This window comes from Neopsephotus bourkii, unplaced genomic scaffold, assembly GCF_033783945.1.
Source record: "Neopsephotus bourkii isolate Nb327-2 ecotype Australia unplaced genomic scaffold, CSIRO-AGI_Nbou_v1 NB_53, whole genome shotgun sequence".
NCBI lineage: Eukaryota > Metazoa > Chordata > Aves > Psittaciformes > Psittacidae > Neopsephotus > Neopsephotus bourkii.
The window spans coordinates 11,471,525-11,492,255 of NW_026900570.1; the positions used below are offsets into that span (position 1 = coordinate 11,471,525).

The following is a 20,731-nucleotide window of genomic DNA, read 5'->3' on the forward strand; positions in this document are numbered from 1 at the left end:
ATTTACAACATATACTTTTACAAATCCCCAAATTAAAGTACTCTGTCACTACTCAGTTGAGAGAGGTCAGGGGTTTTAACCATATGAATGTATTATTATGCCTATATTTTTATATATATTTTATTTTTAAAAGTTACGTAGATATGTATGTTTGGACACTGAGTGTCTCTAGACATTTGCCTACTTTTTCAGCACAGCTTCTTTTTAAAGGTGCTCTTGCTGCTTCTTCAGTTTTGCTTATTCGCAGGCAAGCAGCTGGTTTTATGAGCACCGACCCATAGAATGAAGATGTCCTTTGGCAGCTGAAGTCAAGCTAGCATGCTGCAGGATTCTCTATGTTTCAGTAGTCATCAGCAAACTTTGAGGAAGCTAATTTATGTGCAGTGGGTTTTGTAACTCCAAAGTCTATGAAGCCCCAGGATTAAAGTGCTGTTCAAGTTTTGTCACATTTCTGACTAGTTTTCAGTTTCAGGGATTTAAGAGCATGTTGGTGATGTAAAGCACACTTCTGGTTCAGTAAGCTTTCATGTCTTCTCTTCCTACTGATAATAACTGTTCCTTAGTTAAAGAAGGAAATACTAGCAAATGAATATTTACTGTTTGATTTAAAATCTAAATTTTAGGTGCTGCTAACATAACCAAAACCTGTTTACGGAGCGTGTTTTTATTCTTGTGTTATTTTTAAAGCAATTTTAGAAGTAACAATTGCAGTGAGGCTTCTTTTCTTACTTTCATATTCCTATCTGCCATACTTCTCTGTTCTTACCCCCAGTGACCTTCAGGATGAATTTCCCATCAAAGATTCTATTTGCTCCTTTTTTTAGAGCAGCAGTGTCTGACTCTTGATTCCATGCACATGATCTAAACATTGCTGGGGAGTATAGGTATATATGGCAAATAAGGCCTCTAGATTATTAGAAAAATTGTTCTGTCAGAAGAAGTTCCAGGACTTTTCTTCAGAAGCTTTAAACCCCCAGGCCTTGGTGCTCCTCCTCTTGTCAGGCTCACTCTCTATGTGCCCCTCTCCCTTGCTTTGACTTCCCCTCTGTCATGGCAGCTCTTCACAAAAAAATTAGTGAAATGTTATGATTCTCTCAACAGAGAATCAGATGTTCTCAGACCACTTCTCCTGCAATCTTTGGCGTAGGACGTGATCAGCATGCTATCCGTGTGCCCAAAGTATGCTATATAGCTTGTACTCCTGGTAGCTGTCACAAACCTAGGCACTTCAACAATAACACAACAAATAAAAATCCAGTCCAAAACTCCTAGAAGCACAACAAGCAGCTCTTTTGATACCTGTTTGGTAACCTGGAAACATGGCTTTGTCATCCTCCTGTTCCATCAATGGAGCATTACATGTGCCTTTCAGACTTACAGCAGTTCTTGGAAAAACCTTATAAAACAATTTTTCAATTATTTTATCCCTGAACAAATCCTTTTTAAATTATGAGAGTAAAAAGTTAAAGAAATAACAAAATATTGTTTGTTTCTTACTGCTCTAAATCTTAAGTACCTGTATTTACATCTGCAGCACCAAAGCAAACGCCAATGATGCTGAAGTTAATAGATGTTTGTGTGGAGTTCATCTGGGAGAGAAATGCTGAAGCAGCCATTTTTACTGAGTGATTGCTAGTTTTTGTCAATGAAATACAAAGTAGTAGATTTTATTCTCTAGCGGTGAGGATTACAGGCTAAAAAGTGAAAAGAACAAAGGGGAACGTGTCACATACCTGCTGTCATTCCTGTCATGGATTATTTTCAGCTTTGCAGAGCTTTGTCATAGAGCGTGCAGACTAGATTGCAGTCAGATTATCTCAGTACTTGGCTTTGTGTGTCTAAAATATTTCATTCTGACCTTTCCTACAGAGATTGTTTTCTGTATTAAGACCAAATACTGTTAAGATTAGCACTGATGTATTGGATGGGTGTTTTTATCTGTGAGTTATAGTTAGAAGGCTGTGGTACTGTAGGTGATGAATTTTTGTTTTGGTCTGTTACCCCTGTACGAATTTGAAGGTTAAAAAAACCTTACTTCTAGATTTGTCTATTACATATAATTATGCAAAATACACTTATATCTGTTTATCTTGAAAATTTTATGCAAAATGAAAGCACAAATTTGAAAGTAGGCTAGATGAATAAAGTTACTTGCTGCAAGTAGCCAACTTTCTTTGAGACGTTTTTATGGTACTGATTTAATGCAAAGAAAATGATTATCTGAAATAACTTTTTGGATTATAATCACGTAGCTTCAGAATTTTAAACTGAAGTTCAGTGTTGTGAAGTATGTTTTAGCTTTTCCTTCTTCTGGAAAAATAGTTTGAGTTTGAAATCCTGCAGTAAAATACGCCTCTTGAGTCCAAATTAGTTGAGAATGTCATGATAAGAAAAACTCAAGAAATGAGCCAAATAGCCGTGGGATTAAATGTTAGACTGCTGCTCTATTGTTCACCAAACCACAATTCTGTAGTATAACCAAACATAAATTAATGATCTTGTTGTTAGGATGTAGTTTGTGCATTTTAGGGGCTTGAATTGTTGATGACCTGTTATAAACTATATTATGATTAACTCATTTCACATTTAACAAGCTCCTTCCAGTGTATGTGTAAACATAATAAAAGGTTCAGATTGCTTGCACTGTAGGGGCACTTTGCTTTCTTGTCCCAGTCCTAAACAGCACAGCTACTGTGGGTTTTTGGAAGCAGTGTGGATTTCACCACCTCATTCGAAACCGGTTTTTATAGACAGCGTCAAAGTTTGATCCAGTCATTTTTACAAGCAGTCCTTTGTCTGCACGCAAAGGACCATTCACTTAAATGAAGTGCTGCGATTTGCCCCCATCACTATAAATCAGAATGTGATCTGGCTGCACCCTTGCCAGAAGTGATTACCTGTGTTAAAGTGAACCAAAAGGCCTGGCTTAAATCTGGTCCACTGAGGGCCAGAAAAAGAAGTGTGGTTACTGGTGGTGTTTTTCTTCATGCTGGCTTCTATGTGAACACGCTGGAAAGTAATAACCTTGAATAAGATAGATTCTGAATTGTCACTGATGCATTGGATAAAACAATGCTTTACTAATGGTTTTTGTGTCTATTCCATCTCCCACCCAGCTGGCTGAGGAGCTGCAGAGCAAGCCACCGAACAGTGACATCAGAGAACTGTTGAGACTCCTATCAAAACCCCATCTCAAGGTGAGGACGTGTTGCACCTGCAAAGTGCTCTTATCATGGGTGTGAGCATCTGCTTCTATGGGCTGCACAGAGGATTGTCTTGCTTTAACAAATACGTGTGCTTTTAAGAAAGGACACTATGTTAATCGGAAATACATTGAATGTTGCCCATAAATTATTATGCTGTTACTGATATTTATGAAAGAAATTCAGTGGAAAGCCATCACTTATTTACAATGGATGTTCTAAAAAGTAGATACTTAATATTTGTCTTTTGCTAACATTTTTTTTTTGCATCTGCTTCATAAATTTATTATAAATGTGCTTTTATTAAAAGATTTTCAGTCATACCATTGATTTAATTGCACCATGCATAAGTAGAGCAACCTGATACTTTGGACAAAATTCCTGATGGATATTATTTTTTTAAAAATCTAATGTTGAGAACTTTCTTCAAAACTCTTGGGCTTGTCTGCAGTACTTTCAGGGAACTTTGTACCTTTTATCTGACAGTCGACTATAGAACCATTGAATTGCTGAGGTTTGGAAGGTTGTCTAACCAACTTGCTGCTCAAAACAGGGTCAACACTGACTTCAGAGAAGGTTGCTCAGGACTTTTTCCCACCAGATCTTGAAAATGCCTGGGAACAGACATTCCACAAACACTCTCTGCATCCTCTTCAGATTCCTAATTATCCTCCTAGTGAAAATGCTTCCTTACATCTGATCAGAACCTCCCTTGTGTATCATTTTTAATGCACACTGTCACTTTTTTTACCACTCTAAAGAGAAGGAAGACCTTAGTGTTCTAGCTGCATATCACAATGGTAATTATATACGGCAGTTGGTAAGTTTAGAGGAAAATTGTAAAGTGAAAAGTAGCTCTTCTTAAGACAGCTGCTTCCCTATATTCCCTGTAAAACACTGATCCCAAAACCTGAGACAGTATGGTATTTGCAGAGTGCTACAAAAAAGGATCAATTATACCTGCTTTTTAAAGATTTTTGCACAGTTGTTTATGCCATAGTTTGCAAAGTGACAAGCTGTTTTTCTCTGAAGGCATGAGTAATGTCAGTGGTGTATTATAAGAGGAACCGTTGGTGCATCAAATTGCAGAGATCCTAAGCTTTGCTGTAGGTATTGCATGAGTGAAGGTCCACACGTATTTCTTACTTCTGAAGCTTTAGTGGACTGAGTCTGAAGACAGTTCATTTGCCCCAACTGCATCTCGCCCTCTCCTTGCTTTCTCTCTCTCTTTCATTCATCCCCTTGCTGCCTTGCTCCGTTTCCCTCCGTCAGTGACTTTCTCATTCAGTCACTCTCCCTGTCTGTTTCTTGGAAGCAGTTAAATGCAATATCATAATCTTAGTGGGATTCAGGGAAAAGTGCCTTACCTTTAGCATGGTTAATGTAAATGAACAACTGCAGCAACTTAGCAAATGTCTTTCTTGGTTGCTGAGTGAGATGGCTGGCTGCAGACTACCAAGCCCTTTGCATGGCCGGAGTGCCTAATCCTGCACAAAGCACATGTTTCCCTGCCCTGCATAGCTTACAGGTGTTGCGTGCATTAGGGGAAAGAACTGGCAGCATGTGTGATATTTTTGCCTATCCATTACCTTCTTCACCTGCCATCTCATGGCAGACATGCCTGGGAGAGATACTAAATTACCACAGCTTCCTCCTCCATCAGCTTGACCAGGTAAGTGGACTGCAGAGGCTGTTGAGATTCTTCTACTGATTTCCCTGCTTTCTCTTGGGCAGAAAAGGAAGGAGGTTGCTGGAACTCAGTATTTCCAGTTCCTCTGCAGAGAAGCCCTAGGGTCTGTTCAGCTATATCTGAGCTTATTCTGAACATTGCATAAGATTTTCAAGCCTTTCATTATTATATTGATAGCTGGAGAGGGTTTCTTTGTTTCTTTCCTTCTTGATTCCTTGGGCAAAATGGTGTCTAGAGCAACTCTTTCTCACACATCTGAAATTATTTGGATAACTGATCTATCTTTTCCAATGATGTTGCATAGGCTTTATCTAAAAACTTGTATATTGCTTATTTTGGGATTGACTTAAACTGGCTGTATGCTATTCTGTGCGGAAAACTTGTCCCTCCTGATTGGCTTCTAACTGCACCGTTAGCTGGAGCTGACAGGAGACCTTCCTTACAGCTGTGCTCTAATGTTCATGGCCTGGTGAAGGATGGTTAGGATTAGTTCACTGCACTACATCACTTTTTCCACAAGTGGGGTGGTGTAGAGGGACTGGTCTACCAGGTGATTGCAGGTTAACATGCCAAAAAAGGCTGGGAGAAGTTTCCAGCAACTGATTAAATTAATATTTCTATATTTTCACTGTGTTATAAAATTGTTTTGTTGAATATATATCTGAGTGTTTGCATCTCATGACTGAACTTTTAACAGGTTTGTGTTGTTTGTGGTTTTCATCCATACAGAAGTATTTTAAAGAAAAAATTCTCGGAGGCAGTTACATTTATCAGACCTGAGATTTCCAAATTTCCTAAAAGTATTTCCAAGGCTTTGTCAGGTGCATTTTCTAAAAAAAAAATTAAAAAAAAAAATAAAAATTGAGCATTTCTACTCTTTTAAAAACTGGATGCAATATCCAGTTACACTGAGTGGTTTGGGTTTGGTTGGTTTGGTTTTTTTCCCCTGGTCTAAAATGTGGTATTCTTTACCATAATTAAATGAGCTAATAATGGTTGTAGTTTATCTTTTCTGATTAAAACAGAACTCTGGAAGTAGAACAGAGCACGTAGCTCTGGGAAATCAAGTGGATTTGTTTATCTCTGTGTGAGAATTGCATTCCCTTTTGGATTTAAAATATGATTGCGGAGTCCCATGGCTGCAGGCCAGCCACATCTATTGTTCTTAATTTTCAATGTTGAATAAAAACTTAAAGTTTACATTATGTAAACCTGCTATACCTTGGTAAAAGGTATCAACAAATAGGACAGTAATTCTGTACCTTAGGACCCAAATCCAGTTGAATGCAGTATTTGATTTTTAATCAGACCTGAAATTAGCTCTTTAAAATGCACCTTGTTATCTCTCATTCAGAAAGCATAAGTACAGCAGTGTTTATCTTCAGCTCTTTTCCGTCATAACTGCACATGTGCGATCAAATGTTTGCAGTCACTTGAGGAAGATAACTGTTAATAAATGCTTACACTTCCAGGGGATAAGTATGCAAGTTTAAAAGCTCTGCTGAGGTGGTTGTTAAAAAATAGCATGAGAATTTAACATGTCGAACTTAGAATGATGGTACATAACCAGAACTAGATATTACCTAAACTCATATTGCTGTGTTTGTGTTTCTTAAAGCTGTGAGGTATATGAGGATTTTATTTGGTTTGTATTATTAAGTTACAATAAAATACATACCTTAAAGACATAAAACATAAAAGGTATACAAATTCATGGTGGGGCCAGGCCAGCCTGTGGGCAGTACTGTTTGGTTCTAGTCTGAATGGTCTTTGGACCTGTATGAGGGCATGCTTGTGTGATTTGAAATGGTGGCAGAGCAGGCTTGGATCCACTTGCCTAGATCTCTGTAAGCGTATTTTAAATTTCTGAAAGTGAAATTTCATACTTCTGCTGCTGTCAGTGCTTCCTGAGTATTGTAGTAGCAGCACTCAGCTACAGGCTCTGTGTTGTGGTGGGGCAGGCCTGTCTGCCCCCCTCCAGCTTAGGTCTCACAAGGCGGACAACAGCTTGGTGCACCTGTACAGGATTTGCTGTACAAACCTTGCCTGCTGGCCTGTGTTCTGACAGATGTTGAGATTTTTTGTTAATCCTTTCCATTTGTTCAACATAGGAGCTGGTGCTGTGAATTAATTGTGTATTAGATATTATGTGTGGTGCTACCACCATCTCCGTTATAAATGACAGGCAATGTGGAATGTCTGTTATAACTTCACATGAACAAGGAACAGAGGGAGGACTGTGTTGCTGCTTGGAAGGTTTTATTCTGTATAATTCAGGCTAATTGGCTGTATTTGAAGGTGGGGTAATTCCTGGCCTGTGTGGGAGTAAGTACTGAACCCATTCCCGAGTTTTTCCTCAGTTGCTGGAATGACTTTCTAAGACTTTTATAATTCTTAAGGTGTAACCATGGATTAGATTATTTTTACCTATATTTCAAGTATAATTTGCTAATTTTATGAAGGAAGGATTTAGAAGATGCTTTTTCAAGATTTGGGCTTTACATTCCAGTTATACATTTTTCATGTTTACAGTTACATTGTAATTACAATTTACAGATTTACATTTATATCAAAGTTATATGACTTTGAGTGAAAAAAAAGTTAAGAACTTACCTAATATAGTGTTTTTCATGTGTAAAAGAAAGGAAGAAATGTTCCTTAGCTTCCTTGTCTAGTGACAACATTAAAGTTACTTGATGAATGTTGTAAATACACAACATATGAAGTTTGACATAACACTAAACTTCTCTTTTACAGAAGGCTTAATTGGTTTTAATTTTTTTTTTCTATGACGTGATGAGCAGGATATATAGTAGGGATATACATGAGGAAATTTTTGCTTTTCTGGTTTCAAGCGAAAACACCCATGTGTGTGCTTTTGTAAAAAATAAAAAGACTAACAGCATAAAGAAATAAGTGTTCTCAGCTTTAATAGTTTATGGTTTAGAGACATTTCGGAAACTTAGGTGACAGCAAACTGAATACATGTGAAGAGGGGAATTGTACCAAACTAATCATAAAAATTCTAAAGATTATGATTATGATCAGGTAGGCACCACTGCAATTGAGAGAGATGTCTTTATAGAACAATTTGGCATTTTTAATCAATCTGGAAGAATTGCTATTGTCTTAGAGCATTATACTCTTTTTTTAATTAGCTACATTCTCTACAGACAAAATAATTGTTTTACAGTTATATAAATCGAAATGCATAATTGGAAGATTTATGATGTTAACACAAAATATATCTAAAAAGGAATTTAATTCTGGATTTATAATGCACATTTCACAATCAAGTTAGCAAAATAGTCTTACATGTCAGTAAGAATGCAAATGGGAAGAAGGGGCACTAGAGCTCTGGGAGTCACAGGGTAGAATCCCAGTGACAGACACTAAGGAGATGTAGTAAATATGACAGATGATCAAACTAAGAATGCAAGACTTTAAAGCTTCCAAATTCTCTTCCACTTTAACTAAAAAGCTTTCTTGAATAGTAGGTCTCAGTTCCTTCCTGGAAAAGCTGTATTCTTTTTAGGACTGTGCCATAGCACAAGCTCATAATTGTTTGTTTTCAAAATTATTTGAAATTTGAAAAACTGAAACAATTGCCTACAGGCGTTAACATTTTGTTGATGTGGCTGTAACAAAAAAGTCTCCAAAAAGAGTCTTTTAGTCTATTGAACACTGTTATCCTAATTGTGCTAACTTTGAGATAGGCTTGGGATATATTATTGTAATCTAACTAGCTCTTAACTTTGTGTTTATAATGCAGTTACATTCCAGATCCTTACATATTGAAATGAACAATTTATCATTTGAATTTAAGCCATATTAGGGTAAATATAGTGTGTTATAAATTAGTATAAAATACGACCTTTGTGATCATTGTTGTAATGGGCAGAAAAATAATTATGTTAAAAGCTTATGCCACTGTGCTGGTACTGGTCTGAAGGATGTTTTTATTTCTGATGACCCAGAGGAAATGATGCTTTTTTTTTAATCTCCAAAGAATGCCATGGTAGTTCTGCTTGTTTCTGTGGGGTTTATCTTATGGTTTTGTGTGCTGAAAGGTTTGCCAGCTGCAACTCTGAAACATAAGCCAGGTTCTGAAACAAGGACACAAGGCAGGACTGTGAATAACTTCAGTGCATCGTGGTACGCAGGAATGTAAAGTATTTGTATCACTTTGGACACTATACCTGTAGCCTTACAGGGAACAAGTGGTGGATATACTTGAAGTATTTTTCTTGGTTTCTTTTTCATTATCATAGAATGAATAGAATTTTGAAAGTAATTTCAAGGTCAGTTGTAGAGTGAAGGGAAAACCACTCTCGGATGACTGGAAATGTTTTCAGATTAATTTATCCACGGACAACTTCAATGTGCTGTTCAGAGAAAATAAGGATTCTTTAAGTTGTTTTCAGTCTTTTAAAAACTGCTTTGAAATGGCAAAGTTGCATAAACTAGAAAACTATAAATAGGATTTATGCTTGCTGTTTTATCGGTGAATCATTTGAGGTGTACCTGACTTTCAGTTTCACAAAGCATAAACAATTTGCATTTGTAAAGATTTTAATCCAATAAGTACCTCCCTGGCTTTCCTTAAGAATAGGACTATGAATTAAGCAAAACTAAAACTGCAGGTAATGAAGCCAGGGCATTTTGCTTTTCATAGGTTTCCTCTATTTGTTTTTGTTTTTTTAATGTAAATAATATTTATATATTAAATATAAATAATGCTTCCTTTTCCATTGTTCTGTTTTGTTTTTCTTGTGTTTACTGGAACGTAAATACTGAGGCTCATTAGATTTGCACAGTGACCCAACAGACTGTTCTGATCAAAGTGCTACTTGCTCTGTACAAAAAAAAACCCAAAACCAAACAAACATTTTAAGCCTTTAGCAGCAGAGCCTTGTAAAGCTGCATTGTCACTGGCAAAATTTGACACAATTTATTCTGCAGGAAACAGCAGGCATTTTTTACAAGAACATTAACATACAAAGCTTTCAGAGGAAATACTGAGCTACAGTAATATAAAAGAAAACTTGGTTTTGCTTTGAAAACTTCATGAAGCATTTCTTATAACATGTAATTAAAAAAAAAAAATCTTAATCTAAACTTTGTCATCTTTCCAACATTTCCTTTGTAATTAGACTTGCTGAGGATTTTCCATCAGGGCTTTTTGCTGAAATATGCAATTTCTGCAAAGTCAATGTTTTCCATTGGAAATTGTTGGGATTTGCCTACAATTGTTCAGGTTTTGCATCTGGAAAACCCAAATATGAATTTCAGGTTGGCTGACATCTGAGCTGCATTTGGGCTGTTACTGTACCCCAGGCACTTGGCACCTTTTGGCTCTGTCCCCTTAGAGACCTGTCTTCCTGAATGCACCAATACTTTCTATTTTGCTCATGTCCCTGAGCGACTGTTCTCCTTCTCTTTATGAAATATTCATGAGCACACATGGTAACACAAACTACAGTATCTGTTGCATAAGTTACCATTATTTATAACCATTTACTCATCAGTGGACTTTGAGGTTTGCTGGTAGGACTGATTACAGGAGTTGTGCTCCTAAATTAAGAGATTTTTACCATACAAACCAGTTTATTAATATGGTGAGCTGGAGTACATTGTACTTCATATGTCAGCTGAAAAGCTACCTACCTAATCCTCATTTGCAAAATCAGATGTCGTTAATTTCTGAATGTGCAAGAGCCTGCTTGATTTTTTGGATCGTGGGCTGTGAAATATTAGCAGTGAGAGAGAAATATTTATTTTCTCCCTGAGTAATACATGCAAATGACTAAAACATAATCAAGGACCACAGCACTGATGGTTTTGATAACACTGGTTGACGGATAGCCCGTAGATGTACTGAGAACACTAGCCATGAAGCTGGGGAAGACAAGGCTGTGCTGAGGAGACTTGTGTTGGCAAATGGATGAGATCCTTCTGCCCAGTGTTTCCTGCCTTTAAACTATTTGCCTTCAAACTATTTGCCACTTTGGGAAGCCATCCATCACACATTTTGGCAACCTTGTTAGAGGAAAAATAGATTTTATTCTCAACTCTTTTCAGCTTTAGACTTTGACTTCCTATTTCCATTTCTGCTTGCACCCATAATTCAAAGGAGTTTTTTATAGAAAACTTTTTTTGGGTGGGGAGTGCTGGGAGAATATGTTACTGTCTTTATTTTTGGAGTGCTCATGTTGCTGGAATGGAGTAAGTAAAACAGAAATGTAATAGCAAAATAGCCCTTTTAAAAACAGCAAGAAAAACCTCAATTTTTCACGTCTGACAGGCAGCAAAAATCAGAAAGCAGTTGTGGCTCACTCCTGAACATGGTATGAGCTGACAGAGCTTACATATAACTATGCAATATACCGTAACTGTAGATATAAAATTATATAAAGGAGATGAAAGAATACTGCATGAATATATTTAAGCAACAACCATCATGTTACTCTGGAAATGCTCTTAGTCTGATTCATGTGATAACTCAGCCAGTGTCCAATGGACAGCTTGTCAGTCAATCTTCTTAGACATATGGATACAAGAGTGCTTGCTGGGAGCCAACATATAATAAACAAAGTGATAGATATAATAAACAAAAGTGGAGCCAGGCAGGTTGGCAGCAGAAAATAAAAATTGGAAAAGTAAATCAAAGAAATTCTTCGGTTATATATACAGACTTTCCCACATGAAGGAACCAGCTCTAACCCGTTCAAGAATGTTGAATTGCATACACGTAACTGTAGCATTTACAAACAGTGCATAAAAGTCGGCAACATCACCGAAGCTGGTAATTTAGGAGGAGGAAAAAATCAGTATGGATAAAATCATATCCCATTCAAGTATTAATTCTATTCAGCTAGGAAAAATGGAGAAACTGCACAATACAAAGCAAATAGTCCCCTTTTTTTTAGTTGTCATCTTTTTATGCTGCTTTTTCCTTCAGTGTTGCTTTTCTTTTGTTGGACCATATTCTACTTGAACTTTCCATTCACTTTTTCAGCAGTCTCCTCCCTTCTAGTTCATTGATGAATCCAGATTCTTTTAACTTCATTGATCAGTAGATGTTTTTCTTTTCTTTTTAAGACTTTAGACAGCATGCTGTTGTTAAAGGCTGGATTATTTGTAAAAGACACTTTTTCAGGGAGGGCAACTGCAACCTCAGCTTTTATTTTCCTTTAGTTTATATTTTCACATGATTCCTTTGGGAGGGAGGGTGTCTTCACGTGTTTTTCAACCAAGAAAAGATGTATTCTACTGCTGTAGACGCTTAATATTGTCAGGATGCTGCCACTTCTTCAAAACGAGTTGATAAAGGATTGCCAAGATATTGGAAGAGTGCTCGTGTCTCGGCATTTTCCACTCTGAAAACCATGTATTTGTGCTCTTGGAAGTTACTTGAATAGGGCTTAAAGCTTCAAGAACACTAGCTACGTGAATCACATTGTGAATACAAAACAGATTTTGCTCAGATTCATCACTTTTGATTTAAAATCAGAGCTTATTCTGCTATTATCCACAACTGAGGAAAAACATAGGCCTGTCATCTGGAAGAATATTAACACCTTTACCAGATGACACAGGAGGGCTGCATGTTTCTGTGAACACTGAGAATAGCTTGACTTCGGAACCATCTCTAGGGGTTGCGAACAATGAGCCAGAGGAAGCGGGAGTCTGAAGATGCAGAAAGCTCACTTCTCTCTGGCTGTTGCTGTCTGACTACCAGCTGCAGGTAAACCCATCAGTTCAGACTGGTGAATCTGAAATCAAGAAACTGCATTTTCAGGCAAGGTAATTACCCTTTTGTGAAAGGACATTCATATAGTCATGAATAAAGTCCACTATTGTAAAGAGGAAAAAGTAATATATACTGAATATTGATCCAACTGAGATGTTGCTATGCTGGGAACATTAATATATGGTAGATATTAAGAACACAAAACCACACATGCACAGTATGTTTTAAATATTTAGAATCACTTTTGTATTCCCAAGAGCATCAAAGTCAAATTGGAAGAGAAGGGGATTTAGTGGCCAGTTTGACAAGCTTGGGCTAGAGGGCAACTCTGGTTTAAATACAGATGGGACAGTTTGAAGCATGGAATGTCTTTTTCTCTTTTGTACATACATAACTGCTGCCTTCTCACGTAATATATCACTTTCAGGGATTTTGTAGAGAATATATAGGAAAAATACAATATTTGAAGGATGGAAAGAAGCAAATTAACCCTTGTTTTTTTTCCCCATGAAGTAGCACACCCATTGGTTTCCTGATTACAACCAGAAAATTTACAGGACCTTATTTTTTACCATCACTGTCAAAGGCTTTTTGCTTGTGTCAATTGAATATTGTAAATTATTTTCAGTAGTACAAGTAAAAAGTGTTAATTTCTGTGAGAGTTAAATTATTTCTCTGACATTATGTACTGCATGTGTTTAACTTGGGACTTTTGTTCAGAACAGAAAACTTCAGATTTCTATAGGAAATTCATTAGATTATTGTGCCACCAGAAAGAATAATATTGCTTTTCTGCCTGATAAGTGGTTGCTGTAGTTTGTGGGCTCACTCACTCTCTACTGCCAAAAAGCCGGTTGTTCAGTGGTAGCCCAGCTACCCTTTGGTTGCTTGAGCAGCACTGTTGAGTTCCTTCTGCCTGTAGCTCTATTGCTTGCTTCTGCTTCTAGGTTATGCTTTAGCCAAGCTGGAGAATTCAGCTCATGTTGTTCTTTTCTGTCAGTTGAGATGTTCATTCTTGCCTGCCTTCTTGTTACCTTGTTAACCCTTATCTTGCATCAGAATTAGGGTAGCATGTATTCCTTTTGCAAGCAGTGTTGCTGGTTAAGAGACTGCCATGCACTGCCCTTTTCTGATGATTGTTTTACCACCTATTTGCTGGAGAGTGGTATTAGTGGGATGGCATTCATTCATCAGTACATCAATATAAAATCTAGTCTGTGTACTCAAGATAGTAGGTTTAAAGACTAATTTTCTTGTAGAATAAAGGTTGTTCCTTCCCCCACTCTTACCTAAATTGTTACCCTTCAGTGGGTTCAGTCTCCTCCCAGCTCTTTCAGCTTTCCTTCTTTGATACCTGTTGATAGATGACTTCACTGGTTTGACTTTAATTTTCTGTAAGTTACTTATAAATCAGTCCTTCCAGTCTTGAATAATTTTCCCTACCAACATTTTCATCTTGTCTTTTTTATATTTCTTCTGTAATCTTACCACAAAGGAAAACATAATACGGCTAGAGCTCTCTGGAGGATGAGCTCTGCCAGGCAATTTCAGGGGCATGTTGCTGTGGTTGCTGATGAAGGTTCTTTTCTCCTCCAGTGTAACTTCTCTGTGCCAGCCATGTGGAAGTTACTGTCACCATAGCAAAGCAAAGAAGTGGGAGAAAATGTTCCCTGTCTCACCTGACAGAGTTCAAGCTGAACAGCTAGAGAAGGTGGCTGGTGCTAATGAACCAAGCTGTAACTGGGGCAGCAAAGTCATGGACCATTTTGTTCCATTTGCTGACTCTGCTGCCATGATAGGCAAGATAACCAGCAGCTGGTTTGACAGTGTCACAGTTTGCACCAGCTGTTGGCTTTCATAAAAGTTGGTTCAAGTCCCTAAAAATTATTTAATTTTCCATGCCTGTTTTTTTTTTTCAAGTAACATAGGGAAAAAGTATCTTTTTTTTGTCAATTCTTTCCTTCTTTACTTCACTTACTGTTTTCTAAAATGTTTTTCTAGACTAGTAAATATAAAATATTTTTGACAAGTAAACCTTGAGATATATATATATATATATTTTTAACAATGGAATTAAAAAACATAAGGAGATGGGGTCTGAATTGGGGTCTACTTGTAATCTTACAGGTCTGAAAATATAAACAGAAGAAGAAGAAATAATAAAAAATTTGTCATTGTTTTAGAGGATCAAAAATGTAGTCAGTGTAGGTAAATGATATGCATTTTTCAAAATATAGAACTGTTTTTATTAATAACATTCTCAATTTAAATAAACATTTAAAGTTTTGGAACACTTTAAGAAAAAGAACTTTGAATGTTTCCACTGTCAGATTTTCTTTGTGTAAGTTGATAGTGTAAAATTCCAGTTTATAAACTGTGAAATGATCAGTGATAGCTTTAATATGAAAAATATAGCACTAGTTATTAGACATTTCAGAAGCCTGATGAAAGTCTTCATTTCCAGCTAGATCATGTCTAAGAATTTAGCTGAACATCAATATTTATATTTAGGTAGTGCAGGAGTTTGAATCATACCTTCTTTCAAGTTCTAAATATGGACCATGTTTACATTAGTGAATCATAAGCATAGAACTTAGACCTGAAATAAAATCTTTTTATCCAGAGGTGCTTAAATATACATGACCCAAATCTTGGATCATCCACGCATAGTCCTGAAGAGCTGTGCATTTGAAAACAAAACCAAACCGAACCAAAAAAATCATAGAATCATAGAATAGTTAGGGTTGGAAAGGACCTTAAGATCAACAAGTTCCAACCCCCCTGCCATGGGCAGGGACACCTCGCTCTAAACCATATCACCCAAGGCCTCGTCCAACCTGATCTTGAATACTGCCAGGGATGGAGCATTCACAACCTCCTTGGGCAACCTATTCCAGTGCCTCACCACCCTAACAGGAAAGAATTTGCTCCTTATATTCAATCTGAACATCCCCTGTATAAGTTTTAACCCATTACCCCTTGTCCTATCACTACAGTCCCTAATGAAGAGTCCCTCCCTAGCATCCTTATAGGCCCCCTTCAGATACTGGAAACCTGCTATGAGGTCTCCATGCAGCCTTCTCTTCTCCAGGCTGAACAGCCCCAGCTTTCTCAGCCTGTCTTCATACAGGAGGTGCTCCAGTCCCCTGATCATTCTCATGGCCCTCCTCTGGACTTCTTCCAACAGTTCCATGTCCTTTTTATATTGAGGACACCAGAACTGCACACAATACTCCAAGTGAGGTCTCACGAGAGCAGAGGGGCAGGATCACCTCCTTCGACCTGCTGTTTACTCTTGATGCAGCCCAGGATACAGTTGGCTTTCTGGGCTGCAAATGCACACTGAAGCCAGCTCATGTTCATTTTCTCATCAACCAACACCCCCAAGTCCTTCTCTGCAGGGCTGCTCTGAATCTCTTCTCTGCCCAACCTGTAGCTGTGCCTGGGATTGCTCTGACCCAGGTGTAGGCCCTTGCACTTGGCATGGTTAAACTTCATGAGGCTGGCATCAGCCCACCTCACAAGCATGTTGAGGTCCCTCTGGATGGCATTCCTTCCCTCCAGTGTATCAACCGAACCACACAGCTTGGTGTCATCGGCAAACTTGCGGAGGGCGCACTCAATCCCACTGTCCATGTCAGGGACAAAGATGTTGAACAAGACTGGTCCCAACACTGATCCCTGAGGGACATCACTCATTACTGGTCTCCAGCTGGCCATTGAGCCATTGACCGCAGCTCTTTGCATCTCTTGCAGTGCCCTGTGATAGGTGAAACTTAGTATCATGGAAGTGAATAAGCTGATCACTTATGTACAAAAAGAGAACATTACTAGCTTTACATTGCCTTGTACATTTACTGCACAATTATGCTGAATACATCTTGTTTACCATAGGATCCAAGTTTTATTTCTTGGCACTTGCAACTTATTTGCTTTTTAAAAGTCCCAACCTCTTCTATGAAAGTCTAGTCTGAGACATAGTTTTTTGGACTAAGCATAAATTATATTAACTGCATGGTATAAAGAAGCTGCTGAAGAAATGTCCTTTTACTGTGTGAGTATGGATATTCATGTGTTCAAAACATAGGGAAGTTTTCTTGAGGACAGACTCTAATCGCTCTTATTTGAACACATCAAGTGAAATTAAAATGGCTTTATAAGGTGGGGGTTTCTTTGCACATTAAGTATTGCCCAATGTCTGTGCTGCTGACTATTTCAAGAGTGACTACAGTGGACAGAGTAGGGTGTTAAACGAAGCAATGATGAAATACAAGTAAGAAAGAAATTGTAGCATGTTCAGTGTACAGCATAATCAAGTTTGTGATGACAGAAGCTCTTCTGGAAGCTGCACTGAGAAAAGACAATTTCTGGCATTCATAATCATCTAAAATACGTGTCTTTGCACTGAAATAAAGTAGTACAATTAGGGAAAAATATCTTATTTGAAAAATGTAGTACTTTGTGATTTAATATGTGTTTTGGGAGGAGGAGGGAAGAGGTTGATAAGTTGCAGTTGTGAGTGAAGAAAAGCGTCGTAAATAAGACATGGATTGGCACTGGCTTATAATACTTAGGCTGCATTATTGTGGTGTCCGAGAGCCTGGTCTGGCAGTCAGAGCAGGGAAGTATCTTGTTAACACTGGTGACATAATTAAGTGTAGCAGCGGACAGAATCTGTTTTACAAGTTTCGTTGTCCAGGGTAGGTTCTTTTGAACATGTTTTCAGTTGCTGCCTTTTACTCTGGAAGTGGTGCATTATATTATATTCATCTGTTTATCTGCCTGGTTTTTTTTAAACTGCAATATAGAACCTCATTAAATTGAACCAGTTCATGAATGTACCTTAGCTTTATGTGGGAAAACGTAATTGAAGAAGACGAGTATTAGAAGTCTTTACTGTAAGTAGCCTGAAGTAAAAGCAAACACTACTTTTGTTTTAGTATATCTTTGATATTTCACATCCATCTTAGAGGACTACATGTGATTTCATGGCTTTTATGTTATGTAATGCTTCATAATACACATTTCTAGGAGGATCCGTAATTGCTAGCCTGAGGTTTTTAGCTCAGATGTAAAGTAAAACTAATCTTTGGTGAGAGGGAGCTGGTGATTTCTAATGGTAATAGTACAAATTCATAACTTTGTCTAGGGAAGAATACCAGAAATAATTAGTATGTTGAAATGATTTTATCAAATTGTTCAATATGCATAGAAATTAGTAGAATAATACAAATTCTCAAGAAACAGGCATCATCGTCCCCTGTGTTTATTTTGTTAAAATCATAAGTTCAAATTTAAACTTCAGAATTTCAAGATTACCATATGCTTTTTGCCTTCGGCTTTTGAAATGATAGATTGTGGCTTTGCCTGGAAATTGTTTTCTGTCGTTACAGTCTCCTCCATTCAGGAAAAAAATCTTGGAATAGCATAATGGAAGTGTCATGCTTTTCTAAAACATTTGCATTATCCTCAAAAACACATTTTCTGGTCATTTGTGTACTCACTTAAATATTACCTGCCTTTTATTAAGCAGAAAGTAAACTGGCATCAGAGAAATGTAGCCATTTTCTGGTCTTTCTTAAGGAGTTTCTTCTTAATCATCATTGTAACTGTTACAATAGACTCGTTATTGCAGTCATGGAGATGATATATTCCATGTCATCCATGTCAACAATGTTGATGTGTTCTGCTTTATCCTGAACATCTCATTTTTGAAACTGCTTTATTGTCAGGAAGATTATCAATTTGTAAATTACTTCTGCTATTCAGACTACAAATTTTGTTATAATGAGTCTTGAGAAAAAATACCAGGCCAAAATATAAAATATTCAAGGATTTAGGAGCAACTACTTGGAAACAGAAGCATCTGAAAGCAGTAGATAGAATTATACGTATGGCTGTTGCTGTTATTCCCTCTACAATGCATAGTTTACACTACAAAATAAAAGCATTACTTAAACATTTTTTACCAGTTTAAAAGGTATTATAAATAATGAAGGCTTTTCAAAATAGAGAACTTTGAGCTCTGTATCTAGAAACAGCTATGAATTTTAGATTCTAGCCGAGATTTTTTAATTTTTTTTAGAATCCTAGGGCAATGATTTTCCTTAACTCCCTTTGACTTTGAAGATATTTATTACTTCACCAAGTTCATAAATGATTTTATTTTTAAGACTGAACCTTTTGTCAGGCTTTGTTAGACTTTTCTTTGAAAAATCTACTGTTTGAGCTTTGCATGAACTGAAGATGCAACAGAGAAAGAAGGGAGGCAAGACATGCGACGCATGTTTGATAAGGACCTGCCTAAACCAAATCATTTCAGCGTTATGTTCCTCAATCTCAATCATGAATTACACAATAAATTAAAAATTCTTAAAATAATTTAAGAGCTTATATGAAAGGGATCCAGTATCCATGTTAACTTCCAGAGCTCCTCTGAAGGGAATGGTTGGGCAAACAGCTTGCTATCATGCATCTTATGAATAGAAGTGCTGAACAGAAGTACTGGAATATGCTTATTTTGCTTATTGGTTTCATAAGACTGGTTGCATATTGCAGAAACTTTCTATGTAGGACATAAAGAATGATGTTCTTACTTTAGGAGACAGGTTTTTTCCTGTTAATAATAATTATAATTTCAAGCTAATGTGCAAAAAGCACTTGCTGGTTTTGTGTGTTTGAATGTAGTGTTCTGTATCCACAATTTACTAGATGCATACATTGTCTATATGAAAACATATTTTATGGAGTTGTTTCCTCAATTTGACATGTATTAAAATCATATATAAGAATTATTGTCAATTTACATATGTCATGCTAGTAGAGTCTATAAATAATATCCTCTGCTTTGTTTTTCATAAACTTTTCAGATGTCAAATAATATACTGTTAATGTTTCCAGGCGTTGCTCTCTGTACATGATACTGTTGCTCAGAAGAACTATGATCCTGTCTTGCCCCCTATGCCTGATGATATTGATGAGGAAGAAGATTCAGTTAAAATAATCAGGCTGGTCAAAAACAGGGAACCATTGGTAAGTAATCCTGTCTTTTGTTTTGAGGTTTTGTGTTTGTGCATTGGGTGGGGAGTGTTCAGATAATAAATGGGAATAGGTGACATTAACTTGAAATGTAGACAGACAGACATTACGTGTGTTTGTTCATAACATTCAATAATACACTTGTGAATTCCGTTTGCAGTCTTTATTAGTAAAGCACATGAAATGAATAATAAGGATTTGTTCATTCATGATGTTTGAGCATTATATATGTGGGCCAGACTGAGCATTTATATCACTAATGTATTCATCTTTTATCTTGAATTCAAATCATGAACTTGTTTTAAAATGAGAGAATGAATCCCCAAAGAAATCTTGACCTATGTTGTGAACTGTGCCTGTTACCATTCATGTAAAAAATGTGACCTTCCAGTACACTGAAAAGAAAGCATAAAAACATATTTTAAAACACTTGAATTGAAATCTGGGCAAATTTAAGATGTCTGTTGTTGTACTTTGGATTATGAATACTAGAAAGTTAATATCTTCATGGGGATATCTGGAAAAATGAAAGGACTAAGCCTAGGTTGTGTTACAAGAATATTAAAATATTTTACTGATTTGGTTATTTTTATTTGCTGTAGAGTGGAAGTCATCTTGCATAAAATTTAACTATATTCTTTTTCTCCTGAAAACCAGTAAGAGCTTTGGTTTATATTATACTTTATATTTGTTTTAACAGATAGCAGTCCTGAAAAAATATCTGCAAAGTTACTTTTAGAAAGCTCTGATTTTGTACTTGAGATGACTGTGGGAGAGCAATGCCTCTGTTAGACATACCGGGTTGTTTGTCCCATAGTAGATAACTTACTATCACTTTTGTTCTTGATGTATTTCTGGCATCAGTAAACAAGAAATAAGTTTGGGTATTAACTGACTGTAGGTGCCCATGGGCATAATTAAAAGTTTGACCATATGGAAAGTTTTTGTTTTAACATATTAAACCTTTTTCTTTTCCTTCCCCTCCCCCTCTCCCCCCAAATATTTAAATCACAGCTTTAAGCTTTCCTCTTTTTCATCAAAGAAATT

The 20,731-nt window shown here is 36.8% G+C and overlaps 1 protein-coding gene across 2 annotated transcripts in view; it reads left to right on the forward strand.

The window, feature by feature from the left end:
- The window catches only part of MPP7 (MAGUK p55 scaffold protein 7), a 155,189-nt gene that overhangs the window by 91,665 nt on the left and 42,793 nt on the right, over positions 1 to 20,731 (forward strand). For both annotated transcript variants that reach the window (XM_061351020.1, XM_061351027.1), the window contains exons 6-7: positions 3,117 to 3,197; positions 19,547 to 19,678. In XM_061351020.1, the coding sequence (XP_061207004.1) occupies positions 3,117 to 3,197; positions 19,547 to 19,678 (213 nt within the window). The remainder of the gene's footprint in view (positions 1 to 3,116; positions 3,198 to 19,546; positions 19,679 to 20,731) is intronic.